The 21,070-nt window shown below is 40.4% G+C and overlaps 1 protein-coding gene across 1 annotated transcript in view; it reads right to left on the bottom strand.

The window, feature by feature from the left end:
* Window positions 1-21,070, bottom strand: part of me1 (malic enzyme 1, NADP(+)-dependent, cytosolic) — a 70,000-nt gene that overhangs the window by 21,703 nt on the left and 27,227 nt on the right. The window contains exon 3 of the mRNA XM_044034876.1: window positions 19,672-19,821. Coding sequence (XP_043890811.1) covers window positions 19,672-19,821 — 150 coding nt within the window. The remainder of the gene's footprint in view (window positions 1-19,671; window positions 19,822-21,070) is intronic.

Here is a 21,070-nt window from a genome sequence, read left to right as displayed (position 1 = left end):
TAAGATGGTAATGGTTTTCAGCCATTATTTATTTTAACCATGACTTTATTGAATAGTGATGGCACCTGGGGTTTTTAAGCTGAGGCCAGAGCCTTGGGCCTCTGTGGGGTGTTTATGTGGGACACTTTAAGTCTCCTCCCCCCTCCAACCAACCAACCCTCCCATCGCCCTTTCCTTGCTCCATGGCATCAATGCAAGATAATCCCAGGATAAAAAGATAATTTCAATGCGTGGGGTCCAGCTGCACCGTCTTTCCTCCCCAACCCCTCTAGTATTAGACTAGGGGAAACACCACCTTCACATGTCAGACCACTATTTAAAAATAATCTGCTCACTATGTAAAAAAAAACTTTGAAGGTTATGATCGTGGTCGTCAAGTTGTTGGGGAAAATGTCAAACATTTTCAAACATTGTTGAAAATAAGGATAACATACAGTGATCTGGGAGAAAAGTAAGAAAGTGCTACTTTCATTATTACAACATCATTTTAATAATTCCTTAAAATGATGTGAAAATGAAGCAAAGTTTCAGTCCATGTGCAGTTTTTAACCAAACATAAAATGGCGTTTGTATGTGAGCACAAATGATATGGCATCAGTTAAAGCTGGGGTTGGCAAAATATCATTGGCATCATTTAAATAACTGGGTAACAACTTTTAATTTAAAGCAAGTGATCAGAGAAAAAGCAAGACTTTGGCATAGGATGAGTTCCCAGTGGGGGAATCTCACCACTTCAGAGAAGAAGAGATCAGTATCTCAGTATTGGCAACACCATAAAAACCAGCAAAGCAACCAAGAGGGATTCCCAGAGGTCACGCATTAAGTGTGTGCATGTGTCCATGCTCCTCTAGTGGGTGTGGCTCAGGACAAGGCTTTTTATAACCAGGGTATGAGACTCACTATGATAGTCACTTTTTGTCAGAAAAATTAGGATATCCATTCTATATCGTGTGGGGGGAAGTTTGTGTGGAAAACTCGAACCTTAAAAAAGTAGTTTGAGTTAAAAAAACACAGCTTACAAGAGTGCTGTTTGGCCTCCATCCATGCCCCCTTTGCCCTGTGTTATTATGTTGTTTTGCAGTGACAAAAGAGGCCGAAAATAATAAATAATTAATAATAAATACTAAAAACCCTTAGAGCAGCATTTCTGGATAGTGACAGCCATACTCCTCAGTCAACTTTCTTAACAATTATCCTGCATTTATAAAACAGCATTAAAAGGCAAACAACAACAGTTAAACGGAGGAGCTCACACATGACAACTGACATGGGCCCAAGGGCCCCGCCTCTTTTTGGTCCTAGGGTTAAACACTACAACCTTTCCAATCTCTAATCAGTTAGACTAACACTGGGCGTCCATTTGCTCCTGTGGCATTTAACAACTTTTTTTCAGACAGAAGACAGACCATTAACAGGACAATAAACAGGAGAAAGGAACAATAATAAAAGTCTGGGCAGGAGCAGAAAGCAAAGTGACATTTATTAAAGGGTGTAGCGTTATATATGTGTTTGTGTGCATGCTTTCAAGTGCGCATACACTTGTTGTATCCCGCATTATACGGCGGTGGGAAAAGTAAACTGACTTGACCTTGTGATTATTCCAATTGCTACAGCCAGACATTCAAGACAGGATAGAAAAGGGGAAGAAGCAGAAACAAAGTGGTGTTTCCTGAAAGAAATTAAATCATTTTTATTTATGCAGCACAATTTAAAACAACTGACCGCATCAGGAGAAAGAAGCTATAAGATCCTCCTGATGTAAAGGGCTTTGCAAGTCAAACAAAGGTCAGTTGACATCTGTCCATTTTTAAACACCTTACAACTTTCCTGGCAAATATAATAACACACATCTGCCTACATAAGTACTGCAAATGCTCAGTGGGTACCTCACTTAAAGGGTCTGCACAGCTGTAAAAGACTGTGAGAAGCTGGACGAGATTTGTCTTTGCTGTATTTGTGTGTCAGAAGAATAGGAGTGGTGAGAGGAGGGACCCGCTGTGCTGTGAGCCTCTGCCAGCAACAGCATTATGGAGGAGTTTTAGGAGAAGGAGCAGTGCTGGGACAAGTTTAACCCCCTAAAAACAACTACTGGAACACAACTGTATATGATGATCAAAGCAGACTGACAAGCTCAATGTAGGCCCTAATTTCTGTCAACCTCATTATTATTCCTCTGCTCCTTTGTGCTTTCAGGGGAATGCTGACCTCGTGACCTTTAACCCTGACGAGTATGTTGAAGCAGAGCTGCAGAAACATTTGTGACATCATCCCACTCCATGAACCTCATGAACCAAACCATTAAAATAATTTTATCATACAGTTCCCAGCGCACTCTTGACAAAATAATGGCATTTCATGGTCATGCTGTTTTAAATGTGTCAACACTGCCTGTGAAGACAATTATAATATTTTCAGAGTTTTGAAACTGAAGAAAATACATAATTGACATAATTGACCACATAATTGACAATGCACAGCAGGTGCTTGATTTGACAGATTTATGTCCAAGGTCCATGAAAATGACCAGACTTGCACACTGTGTGTGTGTGTGTGTGTGTGTGTGTGTGTGTGTGTGGGTATATGCATGGAAGAAGGTGACGTACCTGCCTGCAGGCGAATCAGACAAACTCAACTGCCCCTTTCATCAACACCTATAATACTTGTGTTATTTGAGCGGACACATATTTACCACCATTTGAATGTATCAGCCTAAAAATGCATGACTGAAGTCTAAATGAGTGAACACAGTTAACAGGAGTTAAACACTACCAGCTGCGCAACCTATGTCATTAGATCTTAATGGATTTAATTTCATTTTCAGTTTTTTTAAATGGCAGAGGTTGCCCAATGTATGACAATATAAAAGCTATGATGGAGATCGGTTGCCCATTGAAGTCTAATTGATGACTGACTTGTTCCACCATCAGGGAACTAACTATTGTGCAGAATATGAACAGTATGAGTGGAAATCTTTGTTGATCAACCAGCCAAGTTGCCATCACACACACACACACACACACAAACACATTTGAACTAGCTCTTCTTAGGACCTGAACAGCTTAAACAAGGCATTATCCCTCCCACCTTATTACACAAGTTAATGCCTTCCCTTAACCTTAACCTTAACTTTAACCACAACTCAAATCTGAGACCCAAACTTCACCAGTACCTAGGAATGAGGCTCTGCGTCATAAGGACCAGGTTTGGGTCTCCATGAGGACTAGTGATCCTGACAGGATCAGGGTTTATGCCAGAAAAAAGTCCTAATGAGGTAAGAAATACAAGTAACACACACTAGCAAGCATAATGAGCCTGCACAAAAGAAAAGTGGGAGACGAACAATGTTGTGGATTACATCAGACAGGGGGGCCCAATTCATTTTCTCTTAATTACCTAATACAATTAATTAAATACAATTAGTTAATACAAAAGATAAACACTACTGAGCTGAAATAGTTCCATTGAATAAGTTTGCCTAAATACTGACACAACAAACGACAATGATCCATTGCTCCATAACATATCTTTCTTTAAAATGTGTGTGTGTGTGGACTGGTGTCACACTGTTGCTGCCAGAACACCAGCAGTCACCTCAATTTCGAAATGAGGAGGACCACAAAGTGAAGAGCTATGCTATGTCTGGCTCCTTCTATAAGTAGTGTGGCGAGAACAGCGGGTAAAGAAAACAATTCGTCGACCTAAAACAGCACCACCACTGACCTGCAGTCCGACGTAAAACACACCACAGGGACTGTGGAAAAGCAGCAGGAGGCCCGGCAGGAGAAAAAGCTGCTTGCCGCAAGAGGAAGACAGACTCAAGTCGCTGACCCGTGTCCACACAAAACACCGCCAACCACCATTCTTCACACAAACTGCATGACCTTAATCTTCACTGCGCTGGGCACCCTCAGTTAGAAAACCACACAAGGACCAACTGACACAACGGGCACAAACAAATGAGAAAGACTATGAAAATATTGCCAAAGGTCACATTCACACAGTGCGAGATTTCTTCAACAAATTATGCACACTTATTTTATAGGTGGTCTGTGTTCCCTAAGGAGAAAATTAGAAATACCTCTCATTTTTTTCTTCTTCTTAGAAAAGTCCCCTATTGGATTTGAAAGAATCAACCTTTATCTTCAGTGTAGCCCTGCACAGAGGGAGGAGGTAAATGTCAAGAAAGGGCAGGCGATTCCTGTTTTGTTACTGTGGGTAACTTGAACTTTTTGACTTTTTGAAAAATGTGACATTTTTCGTGAAAATAAGCCTATGAAATGTCACTTTGACACAGAGTAAATGTAATTATTGAAAGTCAAAGTGTGATGGGCGAACAATGAGTCGGAAATTAACAAAAAAATCACACACACTGAAGCCATTGAAAATAAAGTTGGTAAAATGGGTTCCATGGATGACAAATACATAATACAATAAAAGTATGATGTATATGAATTAGAATAGTGATGCTGCAGACAGTGCTGTTTGAAGTGACAATAGGAGTAATACTCATAATTATTAGAACACAACACATTAGGATCAGGATCTTTTTTTTTTACCTTGACCACAAATGATATGGTTAAAAACCGAAAAATACGACCGTGACTAAACAAATAAATGGTACACGCCATTGTAATAGCAGCATGCGTTGTTCTTTCTACAGGGAGTCAAAAGAAATTGCTAAATTGTACGGCTGTGTTTATACACCTGTACCTGCTCCAACCGTCAGCCAGCAGGAACCATCACGGAAACACAGAATACTGTTATTTTTAAGCAGTCTCTCATTTACGCCGAGCTGTCTGACAAAGCTGACTTGCCGTCTCTTAAAGGTTACACACCGAGACATGTTATGGAACCTGTCTCTCAGCGTGTCAGTAACAATACACCAACAGTCCCAAACAGATACTGTGACACATTTAGCTCGCTATGTTATGTAAGGCTAGCCTATGTAATCCCATACGTGTACTCACTTAGCAATGACATGCACTACACCCACTCAACAGCAGGGGGTAGGAAATCTTTGTTTCTCATGAAGGGCCTTACAAATTTTTTACATCATCGTTTCAAGACCATAATAAATGATTGATTTCATACTGTATATCAGACTAACTGATACTCTTTGGTGTGTGAAGTCAGGTGGTACTTTGACCCCATTTAGTCCTGGTAACATCTATCCTGAGTGTCAGTTCACAAGTCAATAGATGCACATTCAGGTGTGAACACATCCAAATGCAATGCCCACATCACCAATCATTTTTTTTTTGTTTTATAATAGAAAACATTAAATGCTCTCATGAGAAGTTTTTTTCCATTCAATTGTCTCACAGGCCACGAGGACAAAGGCTCCTTCCTTTGCTTTATAATGAGTCGTGTGCATATATGCATACAATCTGCCTGTCCCACGAACATGGACTGAATAATCATTGGATTGTGGCTACTACACACAGTATGACAAGTATGGTAAACAAAAGCAGAGAAAACGCCAAGGTACAGTCTGCCTTTGGCAGAAAAAGAATCACATTTATTCAATGGCAGAACTCCCTGGTGGAGATCTGTGGCTTTTCAAAACAGGTTCAAACAGGAGCGTCATTCCAAAATTAACACAACGGATCCTTCTGCCAGACCAGCTGCTGGGAATTCTGTGATATCATTTTATTAAAGTTATAGGTTCAACAGAAACAGAAACATGCGGTTGCCAATAACAAAAGATTAATATGTACAGTTCCATAATAGATTCATTACTGATATTTTAAACAGGGTTCAAATGGTCACAAACAAAGGATTTAAGCGAGCAATGACAAACCACAGGCTTTGTTGTATCAAAGCCATGTTCAAAATATGTTAAATCTGCTTTTTTAAACCAGGATAAAACAGCCCTTCAGAAATGGCCCATTTGGACAAACAGTAATCCTGTTTCAGTTTTCAGTCATTATCACTCCACAACTTACATTGGACAGATTTAGACCAACAATGAGATAAAGTCTAAAGGATATACCACAAAGTATGTATATTCTACCAAATCAGAGTGTGTTTCTCAAATAATGTTACATGAAACAAAGTAAATTAGGGTTTCATGAGTTGGAAAGTTATTCCTGTCACTCTCCACTCCACTGTTGCCCTTTGCGTGGCACTTCCTTGTGAGGAATAAGTTGGCTGAATGAACTATTTTTCCATAAAACAAAGAAAGAAAGACAAAAGAGTCCAGTCACATTACCAGCTCTGCTTTGAGGTAAATACTAAACGTGCTTTAGGACGCTGACATGACTCCAAGACAGGACCACCAGAGTTCATAGTAAACATAATCCAGTATATACATACTGCCACAAAAAACACCAGTGGATCAACAGGCAGTCCAACAAGTGCATGAAGCAACTGTGTCCGTCAGAAGAGTACCTCGCTCGGGCACAGGAGAGGACAGAGCTCCATAGAGCTCCAGGAAAGAGGATTCCATAAATGTCTGATGTGCAAACTTGCATCATACCTACATTTCTACACACATTATTAATTATTTTTATATAATTGGAAATATATCCAGGCATTAGGGGTTAACTCACCATATTTCATTTCATATCATTATCGGACCATAATGATCTATTTCTAATGGAAGTGCAGTGTCATCTGTGCCAAATAGCACAATGATTACACCGATGGTTACCTAGCAGCCACAACAGAGACGAACGGGACACCAAGGGAGGATGCCGTAGCCGAGTACTGGCCAATGTGGTGTCTTGACTTTGTCAAGGTAAACCAAACATTTCATCCAAGGGCTTATTCAGATAAACAGTGGGGTTTAATTTACAATGAATGTCACATTTTGTCCAACTTATTACAGTAGAGAGCAGCAATCCTGCTGCGTTGGCTCGCTCCAGCACGTCAGACATACAGTACACTCATAAGGAGACAGAGCGAGCATTTATGTGACTGGATGTGGTATCTGACCACAAGCTGTAGAAATGAACTGACAGAACACTATTTAAGCAATAACATGGTTTCAACTTTCTTCTCGAGTGGTATTTAATAAGTTAATGGTTTTCCATGGAACAAGTTTGAAAATGTTTGTTTGACAACAGAGATTTGATCATAGTCTCTGCACTTTACTCACAGTATATGCTGGAACAGGAGCGCAACACAGATTCATTACTGATTGTTGAAGAAAAAAAAAACACGCACTCATGCAGCCAAGCAACTGAGAGAGCAAAAGGAGAAGGAGAAGAAAATTCACAGCGGGGTCTGGCAGTGCCATTCAACAACCATGTTCATGCCACAGCCGCCCAGTTCAAAAATATGTAATTGCAATGGAAAAGATGATCGTTAAAGAACTAAACATGGAGGAGCATTCTGGGAAGAGGAAAATATGCTTTGTAAACATAAAAAGTAAAAAAAAAAAAGAAGAAATGACAGGGATCCAGATAACGGGTCACATGATTAACCCTCACATAATCCCATCAGTCAGAAAAACACTGCTGAAAGACATCTGAGGGGAGCATATTTATACGTGTTCCTAGAAATAAATCTATAAATACCAAGTCAGTTTTGTTTAACACAGCGCTCTCATCACTCGGAAATGAAACATGGCAGGCAGGCACTCTCTTTCCAGTCCCTTCTTTTTCCTTTTCCTTCACACCCTCTTTTCTCTATACAGTGCAACACTCCAAAGACAATGCACTCTTCTTCTTCTTCTTCTTCTTCTGCCGCCCACCCTCTGCAGTATGTTCAAGCTCAGGATTCCATCACATTACAAATATTCAACATGTTGCCTGAATCACCCCCTCTTTATACAAGAGAGGACCAGTTCCAGTCCCTGGCAGCGGGAAACCAATATCCACCCCCGACTCATTCCACTGCAGCCCACTGAAATCAGCCCGGGCATTCACACAACAACTAATCATCCCTTATGAAGCTTTTCCAGACTTGGAGAAGAGGGGAAAACTCTAGAGATTCCGAGGCCAAAATGAACAGTTTAGTAAATCTGGTGAGCCTTTCATCACCTCTGGTAACACACTGACGATAAACATTAAAAAACACGGAATATATGAACCATCAACATGCGAGTGATGAAAGTAGCAGCCAGACAGTGTGAAGTTTCTGGGGTTTCAAAGATTGTCTTCTGCTGTGGACGTCTGGGTGAAGGAGAAGCCCTCAACTGTCCAGACGACTGCTGTGAAAGTCCAGTGTGTTTCTCAGCCAACCTTGCATAACTTATGGGTAACAAACAGCAGGAAAAAGGTCCATTCCAGAACTAAGGCCCTGCTAAAGGAATCAGAGGCACAGACCTGATGAACCCTCCCACTGGCTATTAGATGAGATTCAGAGATGTGCAACTAGGTTTTCCATTCATTCTTATTCTCACACACGGCCGGGGCGCGTCAGTGACGTTTTGTGTGGGATGCAAAGTCACATTTAAAAACTATTGGTTTTTGCCTTGGAGCAACAACTATCCAAGAAGGAGTTGCTGGAGCATGTTTATTCATACACGCTGCTTTGTGTTAGCAACAGTGCTCAAGAGCAGATCACATTGCATCATATGAAATCATTTTCTCACAGAAAAGAAAAACAGTTCTCCAATGATGGAGGACAGTACGGTAAAATCACTCTCAACTGATGATTTAGAGCCCAGTGTATTGCCTTTGACATTTACAGAATATTGAATGGATGTATTGAATTAACAGTTGGGGAGACAGAGAAGTTATAGTTCATGATAGATGCTGTATTTTGTATTGTATATGAGTGAAGATATAAACATGAATAGTAAAATGTGAATTTTCCTGCTTTTGAAACCAGTGTGCGATACTCAGGGGGATCTACTGGGAAAAAATGGGATAGAATATAATTCCATTATATCTGGACTTTAGGAGCAGGTCCAACACAATGTTTTACTTTAGCCCAGAAATGATTAACTACATACTGGCATTATAAAAGACCTTTGTCAATGTTGCACTCCAAGGCCACTGCATTACAGGTTTGGAAGAGACCAATGAGGGGAGACCTATTCACTTGGTCGCAATCTACAACTTTGCCACTGGATGCCACCAACCTAAAACGGTAGCAAGGCATTTCAGGGTTCAGTCAAATTTGCATTGCCATTTTGGGAAAAGCCTGACCTTCATTGTTTGGGTCATAACGCCATCAGTCTTAGAATCAGCCACCTGGATGAAAGAGTAGCTCAGTCTCTGGCTCACAGTCCATTTAAAGTTTTAACTGTAGGTACAAACCAGCAGGTAATAAACTCTTGTACTTGTACATGTGTATGATGTATTGGTGTAAGGTTAATTAGCATGATGACTGCGACTGGCTAAACAAAGAAATACATTACAATAACTTGACCCAAACGATCCTATATTCTGCTTTTACACTATAGATATTTTGTTAACCACACCATTATCCCATTGATGGACTAAAAGGCTACTTACAACAAAGGTTATTCAAATGATTCACATGGAAGACATAATCCAGTTGAATGGGTTTACAGAGGAAGAGGAAATGGGCCTTCTGGCCTTTATTTATAAAGTGGGAGGACATACTAATGCCTTCTCACCGCACAGTGCCCCCTTGAGGATGGGAGGGGAGATAAATCTGTATTTACACACCCAAGCTGTCCAGTCATAATGGTATTAGAGGCTATACATCCACAGTTCATATGCTATAGTCGATGCAGACACAAACCAGGAAGAAATGAAGCATAATACTAGTATTGTTTAAATGTTTTTTTATTATAATTATTTGTATGGTTAGTGCTTGTAGGTCTGAGTAATCAAGGTTCAAGGTGTCAAGCCAGCATTCATATATAAACACATAAACATTTTCTCACAGGAAACAAATATTAAATACAACAAAAGAATAAGGATGGAATAACATTAAAGATCTATGTTTGTTGTGCACCTGGGCAGATTGTATCCACACCACTATGGCAACAACATAAACTGGTCGCTCAGAGGATGATTCGGCCAAGAAGGTGACTATGACTTTTATGTACAACCACAAAATGCTAATCAGGTCAATGTGATGTTCAAGTGTCTCCAGGTCTTCTAAGTATATAATGTTCACAAAGGGATGAAGAGAAAGAAGAGAGAGGGAAAAAAGAGTGACAAAAGATAATCTCTCCTTTATTCAGTTTGAGAGACTTCATGACCTAGAAAGTTATTATCTTTAATGCCACTGTGCCAGCTGGACTGAACCCTGGATCTTGTTTATGAGGAGTGATAAGATTAAAGCCATGGTATAAATGAACCTAATTATTCATTCAATTTAGGATGATGTGACTTCACTAGGTACAGCGTTGCAAATTCACAAATTAAGTTCTCCATTTGTCAGATTTTTATGGGCAACAGATGTTCTCGATCAGTTTCGACCATATGTCATGCAGGCAGAGGGTGTCTGTACCCTTTTAGCAAGTAATCCCCCTGCTGGCCCTGACAGTCACATTTTCCAAGTCACAAACAAGGAAACTCTGACACTTAAATCAAAGTGAATGTTCAGGATGCCAGGGGAAGGGTCACGTCTCATACAACGGGAACAGATTAAAGAAAGTCGAGAAGGAAAGTCACATGGGGTCAAAGCCCCACAGGTTAGACTGTCATCATAAAGAAACAATCATCAAACACTCTGCCAATATATGCTTTATGCATAATATAATGTGAATTTATCGTAACAATGGTGTAGCTTCTATTCAACCGGCTTTTGCAAGTTTCACAGACATGCTAAATCTACAGATGGAACAAACCATGCAACCAATATGTGGGGGTGATTTAATGTCTTTAAAATGTATCTATCAAAGCACCTACAGGGGTGGCGTGGCTCTGTGGTTAAGACCCTGTGTGCAAAGACTTCATGGTCGCAAGTTCAACTCCACCCCTGGCAGGTTGTACTCAATTCCCTTGTAAGTCGCTTTGGATAAAAGCGTCTGCTAAATGAAATGTAATTAATTAATTAACCTTATCGTCCACTGATGTAAAAATTGTACTTTTAATATCATACTGTTCATAGCAGCAGTTTTTAACATTTGTAGTTTGACTGAATCATCCATTTTCTCAGGTTCCGGTTGCTGTCTTCCTCTTGGTTCCAGTGGGTGTAAACTCAGGAGAAAAGTCCCTGCTCTCTGATATAATCATCAGGAAAATCAGGTCAATAAAATAGTCAGATAAATAATAAACCACAGCACCCTGACTCTCTTCACTAAAACTCAAATTTCAGTATTACAATCAAATTTATTACCACTGAAATAACATTTACTGTATGTTACAGCTGTGGAAAGTGTTTACAGCGCACCTTTGTGATTGACGCCATGACTCTTGACTCTTTTGACTACAGATGGATTATGTTCAAATTGTCAGTTTCTGACCTGCAGCCAGAAACAGGATAGGGCTACAAGTGTTGGCAGCCAACGCTGCGCTGAGAGCTCACGGATTGTCAAAACAAAAAGAAATGGATTTTTGGGTTTTTCTCGCCACGTCCATTAACTAGCAGAGGGACATTTCAGAGTAGTTGTTATCGAGTAAAATAGTATAGTTCTCACATTATTGACAGATTTGTGGCTGCATCTTTGGATGATCAGTGTTTGATTTGTTGATTTAGTTCTTATCAGCAGAGGAGTCGCTCATGTCAACACGAGACTGCCCCAGTTTCAGAGTTTTCATGGTTCACACGAGGAGAATTATTTCTGTATTGGCTCACTTTTCGTTTTATAACCAAATCAAGCTTTTTAGAAGGGACCATCATGAGCTCAACAATGTTACAGGAGAGCAATATTATACTATCTGAATAAAGATCTGTACCTAAAATCTGTAGATAAAGGAATTACTGCAGATCTAGTTAGAGTAGTGCAGAAGATATCCTGGATGGATTTCAAATTGACAGTTTATGTGATTGTGTTTGGCAGTGGTGAAGAAATTGATGATTTGTATAAATGGAAATGTGATTAAAGCTGATGGAAACAGTAGGTTTTTTTTGACTACAATTTAAAGCTATATGATCTTCACTAATCCACAGTCTAAACAGCCTCATCACTGAAGACACATCAGCTGAGTTGGCGTTGCACTTTTAGCCATGTTTGCATCACTTCATTCAAATCATAAAGTGAGTTTCACACCACAGACTCACAAGGTAACGAAAACTGCAAAGATTTGGACTGTGAATCTGGGGAACTTCTGGCTTTCAGATTTCCAAACAATCCATGGGGAAACAAAGCTGGACTCAACCGATGGGTGGGGCACTTATGTTACTAGTTTATATGTGTTATGTTACTAGTTTATATGTGTGCACACTTGTGCAAATGCTAACCTGTTTTTACCTATTTTGCACAAATATTTTTGGGAGTGTGAGGGAATCCCTTTAGTTTATTGTCAAATATGGGTATGAAGGCATGTTGGAAGTGGTGCAGCCGGCAAGTAGCTTGTCTAAAGTTACTGTTTATCTTCAGTTACCACTCCACCACTGATTCCCAGACTCTTCTCTGTGTAGTCGTGTGTGAAGCCCAACTGGAAAACAGGTAAATGAGTGAAGTCACCATAGCATTGCTAAAAATATCCTGTTTGTGGCCACAGACCTGCCAACACAAAACCAAAATGCGAGCAGCACTAATCCTGAAGAATAATCCATAATGCATTGTATTCTACTCTTCAACCTTTTCCTACTTTTCTTTTTTTGATGTCAGACTTTATATTTCCCATTTCAGTAAAATTCACATTAAATCCATTCGACATCTAATCTACTCTGTGGGACATGTGCTGAATGGTTTTTCTGCTGCACGTTGCTATGACACCTCAGAGTTTTCTTTAAAACTACAAATTACACTGGGTGCAATTCACCCGTAGCATTAGATAAGATTCATGGGATGGTCGGTTCATCGTATTTTCCAGTGTGGGTTGGGAAAATAGTACCGTGACATGCCAAAATCTGACCAGCAGTGTTGAGACGGTGTACAGAAAGCATCCAAAAAGAACAGCGCTCTGTAATTTTGTTTTTTGGTTGGGATGGAGAGTCTTATTAATGCATCATGTAGCAGCTTGAGAAAAAAAAATACTTGGGGAAATATTAGGGAGATTCAGATGGGGTGTGTCAGTGTGAAATAGTGATTGGCTGTGGGCTGACAGGATGAGCTCTGGCACAGGGATCTGACAGACCTCTATGACCTGCAAGGCAGGGGTCACATGACCGACTAAGAGATCCAAAGGCATCAGTTATCTGATCTTTTATTAGCTTTACTAGCTTTTCTGTCTGTACTGCTGAAGAAAGCAAACAGTGTCTATTCTTTACAGTGCCACGTCTGAGTTTATGCATCATCGCTTATAGCACAGCAGGATTTAAAATTCAAAACTTGAGTGACACCAAGTCAGCTGATGAAGTCTGGACTTGACAGCTAGTGTGTTTACAAACCATGACTGGATTTAGACTAAAAGCCTAAATCCAAGAGGGAGGAGTGAGTTAGAAACAGAGACTGTCAGGCAGGCTTTTAGACGGACAGACTTTAGCTCAACCAAAAACCTAAATAAATATATTTGTAATGATTGCATGGCTGTTTCTTAGAGACACAAAGGAAGAAGCCAAATCCAACCACCTTGCTGCCTGGGCACGCTGCTCCACTCCGCTCTCAGTCATGGAAAGTTATGGCTATTTGAGTGGGCAATGATCTCTCGTACTGTAGGTCACAGACAATTCATCGAGGAAGTCTTAGATGAGTAGACCGTTAATAAAAACACATATTGTTTGATTACTTTCCATGTTTACACAGCAAAATCCTTACACTACAGTGGTTTTAAGTTGGGCATTTATTATACTACAGGACATAGCAGGAAAACTATAATTCCAGTCTTACTTGTTCTAAACTGTCTTTGTTTTCACTGGCTCAGAAACATCCTTAGACGTGCGCACTACACTGTAACAATAAGTCTTGGAAGTCCAGGGTGGAATTAATCCCAAATGTTTGCCACGTTCCTCATGAGGTCACCATGTCTCTCCCCCCAATTCTCCATTACTTTACTCTCATTCGACCAAAAGTTATTCTGAGCTTCTCCCGTGGTCTACCAACGTGGTAGACACATACATCAGCAGAAGTCAGGCAATCAGTCATAACCAGGAGCAAATTCTCTCTGGACACGAGTGATGTGGCATGAGCGGCTACTTTTTATGGATTCAATAATCATGCATTGATTAATAGTCCAGAAGGCGAGGGTTGTGCTTGCTGTGGATGCTCGTCAATCCAAACGTAGTATTTTCTCTCACACAAACACGGTGTAACACGGTGTGTGGGCCTGAAAGGAGATGGGAGATCACAGCTCTCCTGCTAATCTGCAGAGATGGAACACTCCATCCAGAATGTGCCACTTCAGAGGAGGCCAAGGAAGCTTCAGCTGATGCCTTTATTCAGGAAGCTCACTCTCTGGGTTCATCAAGCACCAACATCTCAAGGCTCATTCATGGCTGTATACAAAAGACTGTGAGTCGAATAGCTCTTCACATCTGCACATTTCTGTGAATCAGCATCACACAAATATGCAAGAGTCTGGCATAAAACTGTGATCTTATAATGCTGCTTATTATGGTCACATGCAGCCTCTACGTCCCACATTGTGTCCATAAACTGATGTACAGTACATTCTTTGTGGTCTAGTATGACTCAAGTCATATTTTCCTGTCATTATGTAGGTTGCTCTCATTTACTGTCTATCAATATAAATCCTTCCAGCACCCCTGTGTCTGTGTGTGTGTGTGTGCGTGTGAGAGAGAGTGAGAGAGTGAGAGAGTGAGTGAGAGAGAGAGAGAGAGAGAGAGAGATTAGCTGGGTGTAGCTATTGCATTTTTCACCTGCACAGCTGCATCATCTTCTCAACCTACAGTATGCATGAACAGTATCTACCCTACCTTGACAGGTGTGGTAAACCTCCCTAGTGTCATTTAAGCTGCTTTCCTTGTGCCTTCCTCGTTGCTCTGTTTCCCTTTGCTTTAGAGATGCACATCTGCTTCTCCTGTTTACTAATGGCATTCACCTTTTCCTTGTTTATTGCTCTTTTGATCCAGAATCAGAGGATCAGATGTTTTCCGGCACCACTGCCAATCCAAATTTGGTTCTGCAGATTTTTCTTAAAGCCCAGCCCTGTTCTAGAACTCTACAACCCAGCCTGATGCTCTGCCCAGACACTCCAACTCTTGCCTGCCTTATACAATATGTTTGTCATTGTTTCAATAAAAAAGAAACCCAAAAACATTTATACTCAGTCTCTGAGTTTGTGTCTTTTAAGGGTTTATCTGGAGTAAAAATTAAGACAACATCCTCTGAGAAGGACTTAACTGCTCTACATTTGACACCACCCCACTTTCTACTTTGCTTGTCACAATGAATGGCTATCAGTAGATGATAACAAGCTGCTTGCACAGGGCAACCACTGAGCGTCTCAGAAATGACTTTGGTACAAGTAAGTTGTGCAAAGAAGCAGATTGTGTATTTACAGCATCCAGTTGTTGTCAATAGGACTTACCAACGATACCTATGTTCTTCATGCTCAATGAATGATACTATGGCTCAGCCCTTATCCACACAGGAATAGAGCATTCCCTATTCAGTTTCTTAAAAAAGTTTTTCTGTAGACATGAAATTTCAAGAAATGTCTTAATACTCGAAACGTCCCACAATGCTGTAGTGTATATGCCAGGCCTGTATGTGGCGCCACACAAATACTATACTATATTTTTTGAAATTCCGATGTTTAGTGAAATTCTTCATTACAGCCATTTACAACGTGTAATTGACATCTCAAATCAGACTGATATAGTCTATCGTTAGGCAGTACGAGCTACAATGTGTATATAGAAGTGGTGGAAGAAAACCAAAGCATGTGGTCTTCACCCAGGCTGATCTCTAGGGGGTTTAAGAATGTGTGTGTCCTATGCATTCCAGCTCCTTACAAACAGCTGTAGCAGAGTTACTAACCCTTGACCCTCAACCAGGAATCCATTCATGGGTTTTAAGTGATCATCTATCTCCATCAGCAAGATGGATTGGCTCATGTCATTTACCCTGAGAGCCTCGTGAGCAGGCAGTCTCCAACTTTAAAATGAACCATTACAAGTTTATTTAAACACTCCTTAGCTGTGAGCCACAGAGTGCACAGTGACACGAGACATGGCTGAACTAAACCTAATTATTTTCACCCAACACTCACATAATTTTTTTTCTTTATCATTCATCACAATTGAGCACTTTGAGCTGTCAAGCAAAGTATACAAGCCACAGTTATGGTGAAAACAGAAACAAATTGTGTGTGATGGAGACAGACTTAAACACTTTTGCTGCTCACAAGAGTACAAACCATTATAAAGGTGAGCTTGTCCACTAATCTTCCGATGATGTGAATGTGTTCCTTTCTCTGGCTCGCCTTCCTGCGTCTGCCCCATCAAAAGATCACTGAGCCAGACATGTTTTGACACTTAATGATGCTTGACCTTCGGCCTCAGGTACACAGCCCGGTGTAGGAGTGTTTTGACTTCATAAGTCAGATTAGCTGGTCAAGTCAGGGAAAGACAAAGAAAGGCTACTGCTTCCACACAGAACGTCTTTATACCTGAGAGGCAGTGCTTAGAGACCTCATCTGCTGCTGTGGTGGTCTCACTGGAAGACACGCATGCTCACACAAGCTTAGTGACATCAGTAATCTAATACACACATCTGTGGACCATGATAATGAGAAAAATACCTGGTGCAGTAGACGTGGATGGAAACAAAGTGATATTTTATATTCCAGACACATTCATAAAATAATTCAGACAATTTATCCTAAAATATTGGAAGCTGTCAGAAAATAGAGCCAAATAAGAGGTTCTGTGAGGCAGTATCTAGGCATAGAACATTTTTTTGGAGATATAATATAAGATGTAACATAAATGTTTAAGACTATACTCCCAATATACTACCAATCAAAAGTCATGGTCAGTGTGTAAATCCACTTTCTCCGCAAGAAAACAAGTTATTTCACCATACACAGAAGGATTGTTCTTGGACTCATAGCCCTTTCACACCGGCAGGGCTCTGTGTCAGTTTCCAAACCTAATTTTGAAGCTCAAACAAAATTGGTTCAGAACCTGCAAAGTTAGTTCCCAGCTGGAACCAAAAAAAAAGTTTGTTCTTCCAAGCGAACTATGATATCATCAGTGGGCGTTTCATATTCCGGGAAGCGGAAAGTAGAGGAAGTACGGAGAAAAGCACCAGTGTTGTGTTTACTTCCGTCCGAGTAACGTGGAGTAACCTTCTCCCATGTTGGTTCTTCTTGAATGCGGGCTGCAGACTCTGGAATGGAGCCAGAACCAGAACTGTGTCTGTCTGAAAGCACTAACAATCACAGGTGTGTTTTGATTGCAATATGCCTTAGACCAATCAGAGTGCTATCTTTGATTGCCTTTAAAAGCCAGCTGTGCTTGCATTTCTGGCAGAGTGCTATTGTAAACTCAGATTTGGCAGGGACTAACAAACAATCGTTCAGAATATCTGTATGTGTAACAGAGTGCACACAGTGTGGTCTTTGGCAATAAACTAAAAGTAGATTTATTTTGTGGTAAGCTGCGTTTATCACTGGATAACTAAAAACTTTGGCATGATGTGGAGGTCACCAACATAATGAGGATTCCACTGTATAATGTTAATGTGTTCAGTTTCATGGCTTTTCAACAGTTGCTGAGATATTGCCGTATGAAATCTATTCTATATATAAGAAATTGAACTGCAACAATCTCTATTCTTGTTGAAATTCCGTCTTGACCAAAGGCCAACATTGCCACCACTAAAGTCAGACCATTAGTATAGCTCAAACAAGACGAACCCAGTAGACTCATATCTATCACAATCTAAGTCCCTTTGCTCTTCCCAGGCACGCTTAACATAGAGAAACAGCCTGGCTGAAAACCTAAATCTGTCAGAGACAAACTGCTTTGTCCCTAGTGACTCTGCTAACTGACCCTCTGATGCACATTTCATACGGGCGCAACTCCAGCCCTGGGGCTTCTGGCAGCCAGCACAGGCCCACTGTGCTGAGAGACTGAAGGAGTGTATAAAATGACTCCTCCAGCCAGCTTGGTGTCAGAGGCGGGAAAGCATGCTAAGAATACTTTCCATGCAGTTGTGCAGGGAAGGGGAAACAGAGAGTTGTTGGGAAGCAAAGCTTTGTGCATGGGAAAACATTTTATAAATGTACCCTGGGTAATAATTTATGGTAAAACTGCTCGGATAGAATGTGAGCTTTAGAGGTTATCAAAAACATCCATGGTGATAACAGATTGCGATAAACATCTGTAAATCTCTTATGAACATGTCAAAATAACTATAATAATTTGGTGGTGTGTGGGTCATTTTATCCGACCTTTTAGCTCCTTAAAGGACTCGCTGATTATAGCTCACACCAGTAATTGAACTTCGGTGCCCAAGAAGAACTAATAACAACGGTGTTCTGGCTCAAATGGTGTTTTATTTGAGTAAAAACAAAAACAAAAACTTGCCAATACCTGAGTCACTGTAAATTCAACGAGCCAGGTCCAAGAAAAACAGAACATGGCCCTGAATGCAGCAGTGGGAGTAAAAGCTTTATCATCTCAGTATTTATTAGTAGAAGTCTTAGGGAGTGTTCCTGTTAGATAGTGAGAAACTTGAACCTGATGAATCTATGTGAGGGAAAACAGACACCGTGTCTGTGTGTATGTACTTGTTACCTCTGTAGGACCTTTTCGGGCATGATCACTGACCTTGCCATTTCCAGTAGTCCTCATGGAGACAAAAACCTGGTCCTAATAAGGCAGAGCCTCATTTCTGAGGAACTGGTTCAGCTTAGGGTTAAGATTTGAGTTGTTCTTGGTTTAATGTTAGGGTTAGACATTACCTGGTTATGGTTAAGTCACTGCCAGCCAACCAACCAAACAGCAGTTGTACAGGCTGCCACAGATTCACTTCAGATTTTACAGAATCATAGACCAGTTCCAACACAAAACACAACACTTTTTTTTCACCAGTTTCAGGTTTTGTGCTTGAAGATCAACATGGTTTTAACCAATTAGTGGAGCTGCAGGTAAGATAATATGAAATATTTAGAACATTTCTAGAAGACACAGACAAGCCGATCAACAGCTGCTCTAACATCTGAGATGAATGACATACAGTATATGTGGTCGACTGTTAGTGTCAAAACAACTTTGGGGTTTTAGTATTTGCCCTTTACAATCTTGATGTGGAAGTTCTGGCAAGCAATTAAACCCAGTAAGTATTAGAAACGTGAGATCCTTGACATCTTTAGTTGTATTTGCCATTGTAATCATTTGCCTGGGTTTAAAAGTGAGAAGTCCCTTGACTGTGCTATTGGATTGGTGTGTATTTGAGTTCAAACATAAATGAAGTGGTACAGACATGTGATCGGGAAGTTCTCACCACTAGTATGAGAAAAGGCAGCCTGACGTAGTTGAACAGTAGTAACAGTAACAGACACACACTCAGCAGGAGTAGTGTTGCAACAAAACAACCAAAAATATCACAAAAAAACACTGAATGACTGAGTGATGGAAGACTGACTGTGTGGGAACAGCGTGCGATAACAATGTCACTCGCTTCCTGTTCACAGCACTTAGAGAAAGGATGTAAAATCATTTGCTTGGGAATGTAGAGTTTCATATTTCATGAGGGAGACAGGTATTATGAGCATGACTCACCTCGGTCGCCTGAATATCAGGCCGTATTGCTGGCAGGCCAAGCCGACAGTGGGGGTGTAAATGATGGGCATGAACCTCTCGATGTCTGACATAAGCACCCGATAGAACAGCTTCTCACTGCGATCCTGCAGCCCCATCAGGAACACATATCTGGGAATGACAGCAGGAGCAGGGAGGAAAAGGCAGCATGTTAATCTTTACCATCTTGGACACTTGCACCTGCTGAACTTAGGAGGAGTTTATTAAAGTCAGATGTTAAAAAAGAAGTACCAGCATTTGTACAATAAGTGGGAGGCAATGGTTAAGATTTTTATTTATCCTTGTGTCCTTATATGATTGGAAAAATATACAAAATAAAAATAAATGATCTGATTACAGATTGGAACGGAGGTTTGCATATGACCCAAACTAAGCAGCGCATGGCAGAGAGGGCTCTTCTCCTAATCAGTTGAGTTTCCATATAGCCATGAATACAAGGTGCCTCTCGTGGAGAGGCTACGCAAGCACACACTCTCTGCTGAAGGTTCATCCACAGCAGTTGCACAATACATGTCGGTGACAGCTGCTCCTGAAGAAAACAGTTTTCATATTGTTAAACCAAAACAAGTCACATCTAATTATACATGTGAAAAGTTTCAGTATCCTGTGCAGAATTAAATTTTTGTACGAGATTATATTTTGTTCCTTTTCCACCCTTTTCCAACTGGTTCGACTCTTTGGCAATCAAAGTTTGGTGCGTTGCCATGGAGATAGGTCATGGAATGAGATCCATGCCATGACAAATGAACAAACTGCTTGGGCTGAGAAAAACCGTGAATTGTGTTTGAAAACAATGGTTAAAAAAAATTGCAGTTTGAATAAAGTTAACAAGAGAACTTTTGTTAAGGAGAAGAAAGCACAGAGGTTTCTAAAGTAAACCAGACCACATTCTTTCCCTATAACCTTAACAAATTATTCACAAATAACACACGTTCAGTTTTTTCCCATAGAATAGGTAAGAAACATCTGCGTATTTCTTTAAATCCAGTCAATCATCAAGCACGCTCACCGTCTTCTGCTATATATGGAAATGAAATGATTCACAAACCATTTTCCAAGCAAAAATGCCAACACCTGCATCTTACATGTAAGAATGTTGAAACTTTAATTCTTAAAATTATAACTTGAATTCTGTGGGAAACACTGTCCAGTACTACACAATTAAAAAAAAAAAAGACTACAGAGATAAGACTTGAATTCTGTCAGCTACAGTAGGCCTTTATTCAGCACTTTATCTTTAGAGCCACGGCTGTTGTTTGTCTTGTGCTGTAGACTTGAAGCTGGTACACATTCATGAAGATTTGTTTCTCTACTCTTAGCCTTAAAAGCATGAACATGACCCACATTTGGGAAATGGGAA

This window comes from Solea senegalensis, linkage group LG9 (assembly GCF_019176455.1).
Source record: "Solea senegalensis isolate Sse05_10M linkage group LG9, IFAPA_SoseM_1, whole genome shotgun sequence".
Classification (NCBI taxonomy): domain Eukaryota; kingdom Metazoa; phylum Chordata; class Actinopteri; order Pleuronectiformes; family Soleidae; genus Solea; species Solea senegalensis.
This window is presented reverse-complemented; position numbering and strand designations above follow the sequence as displayed.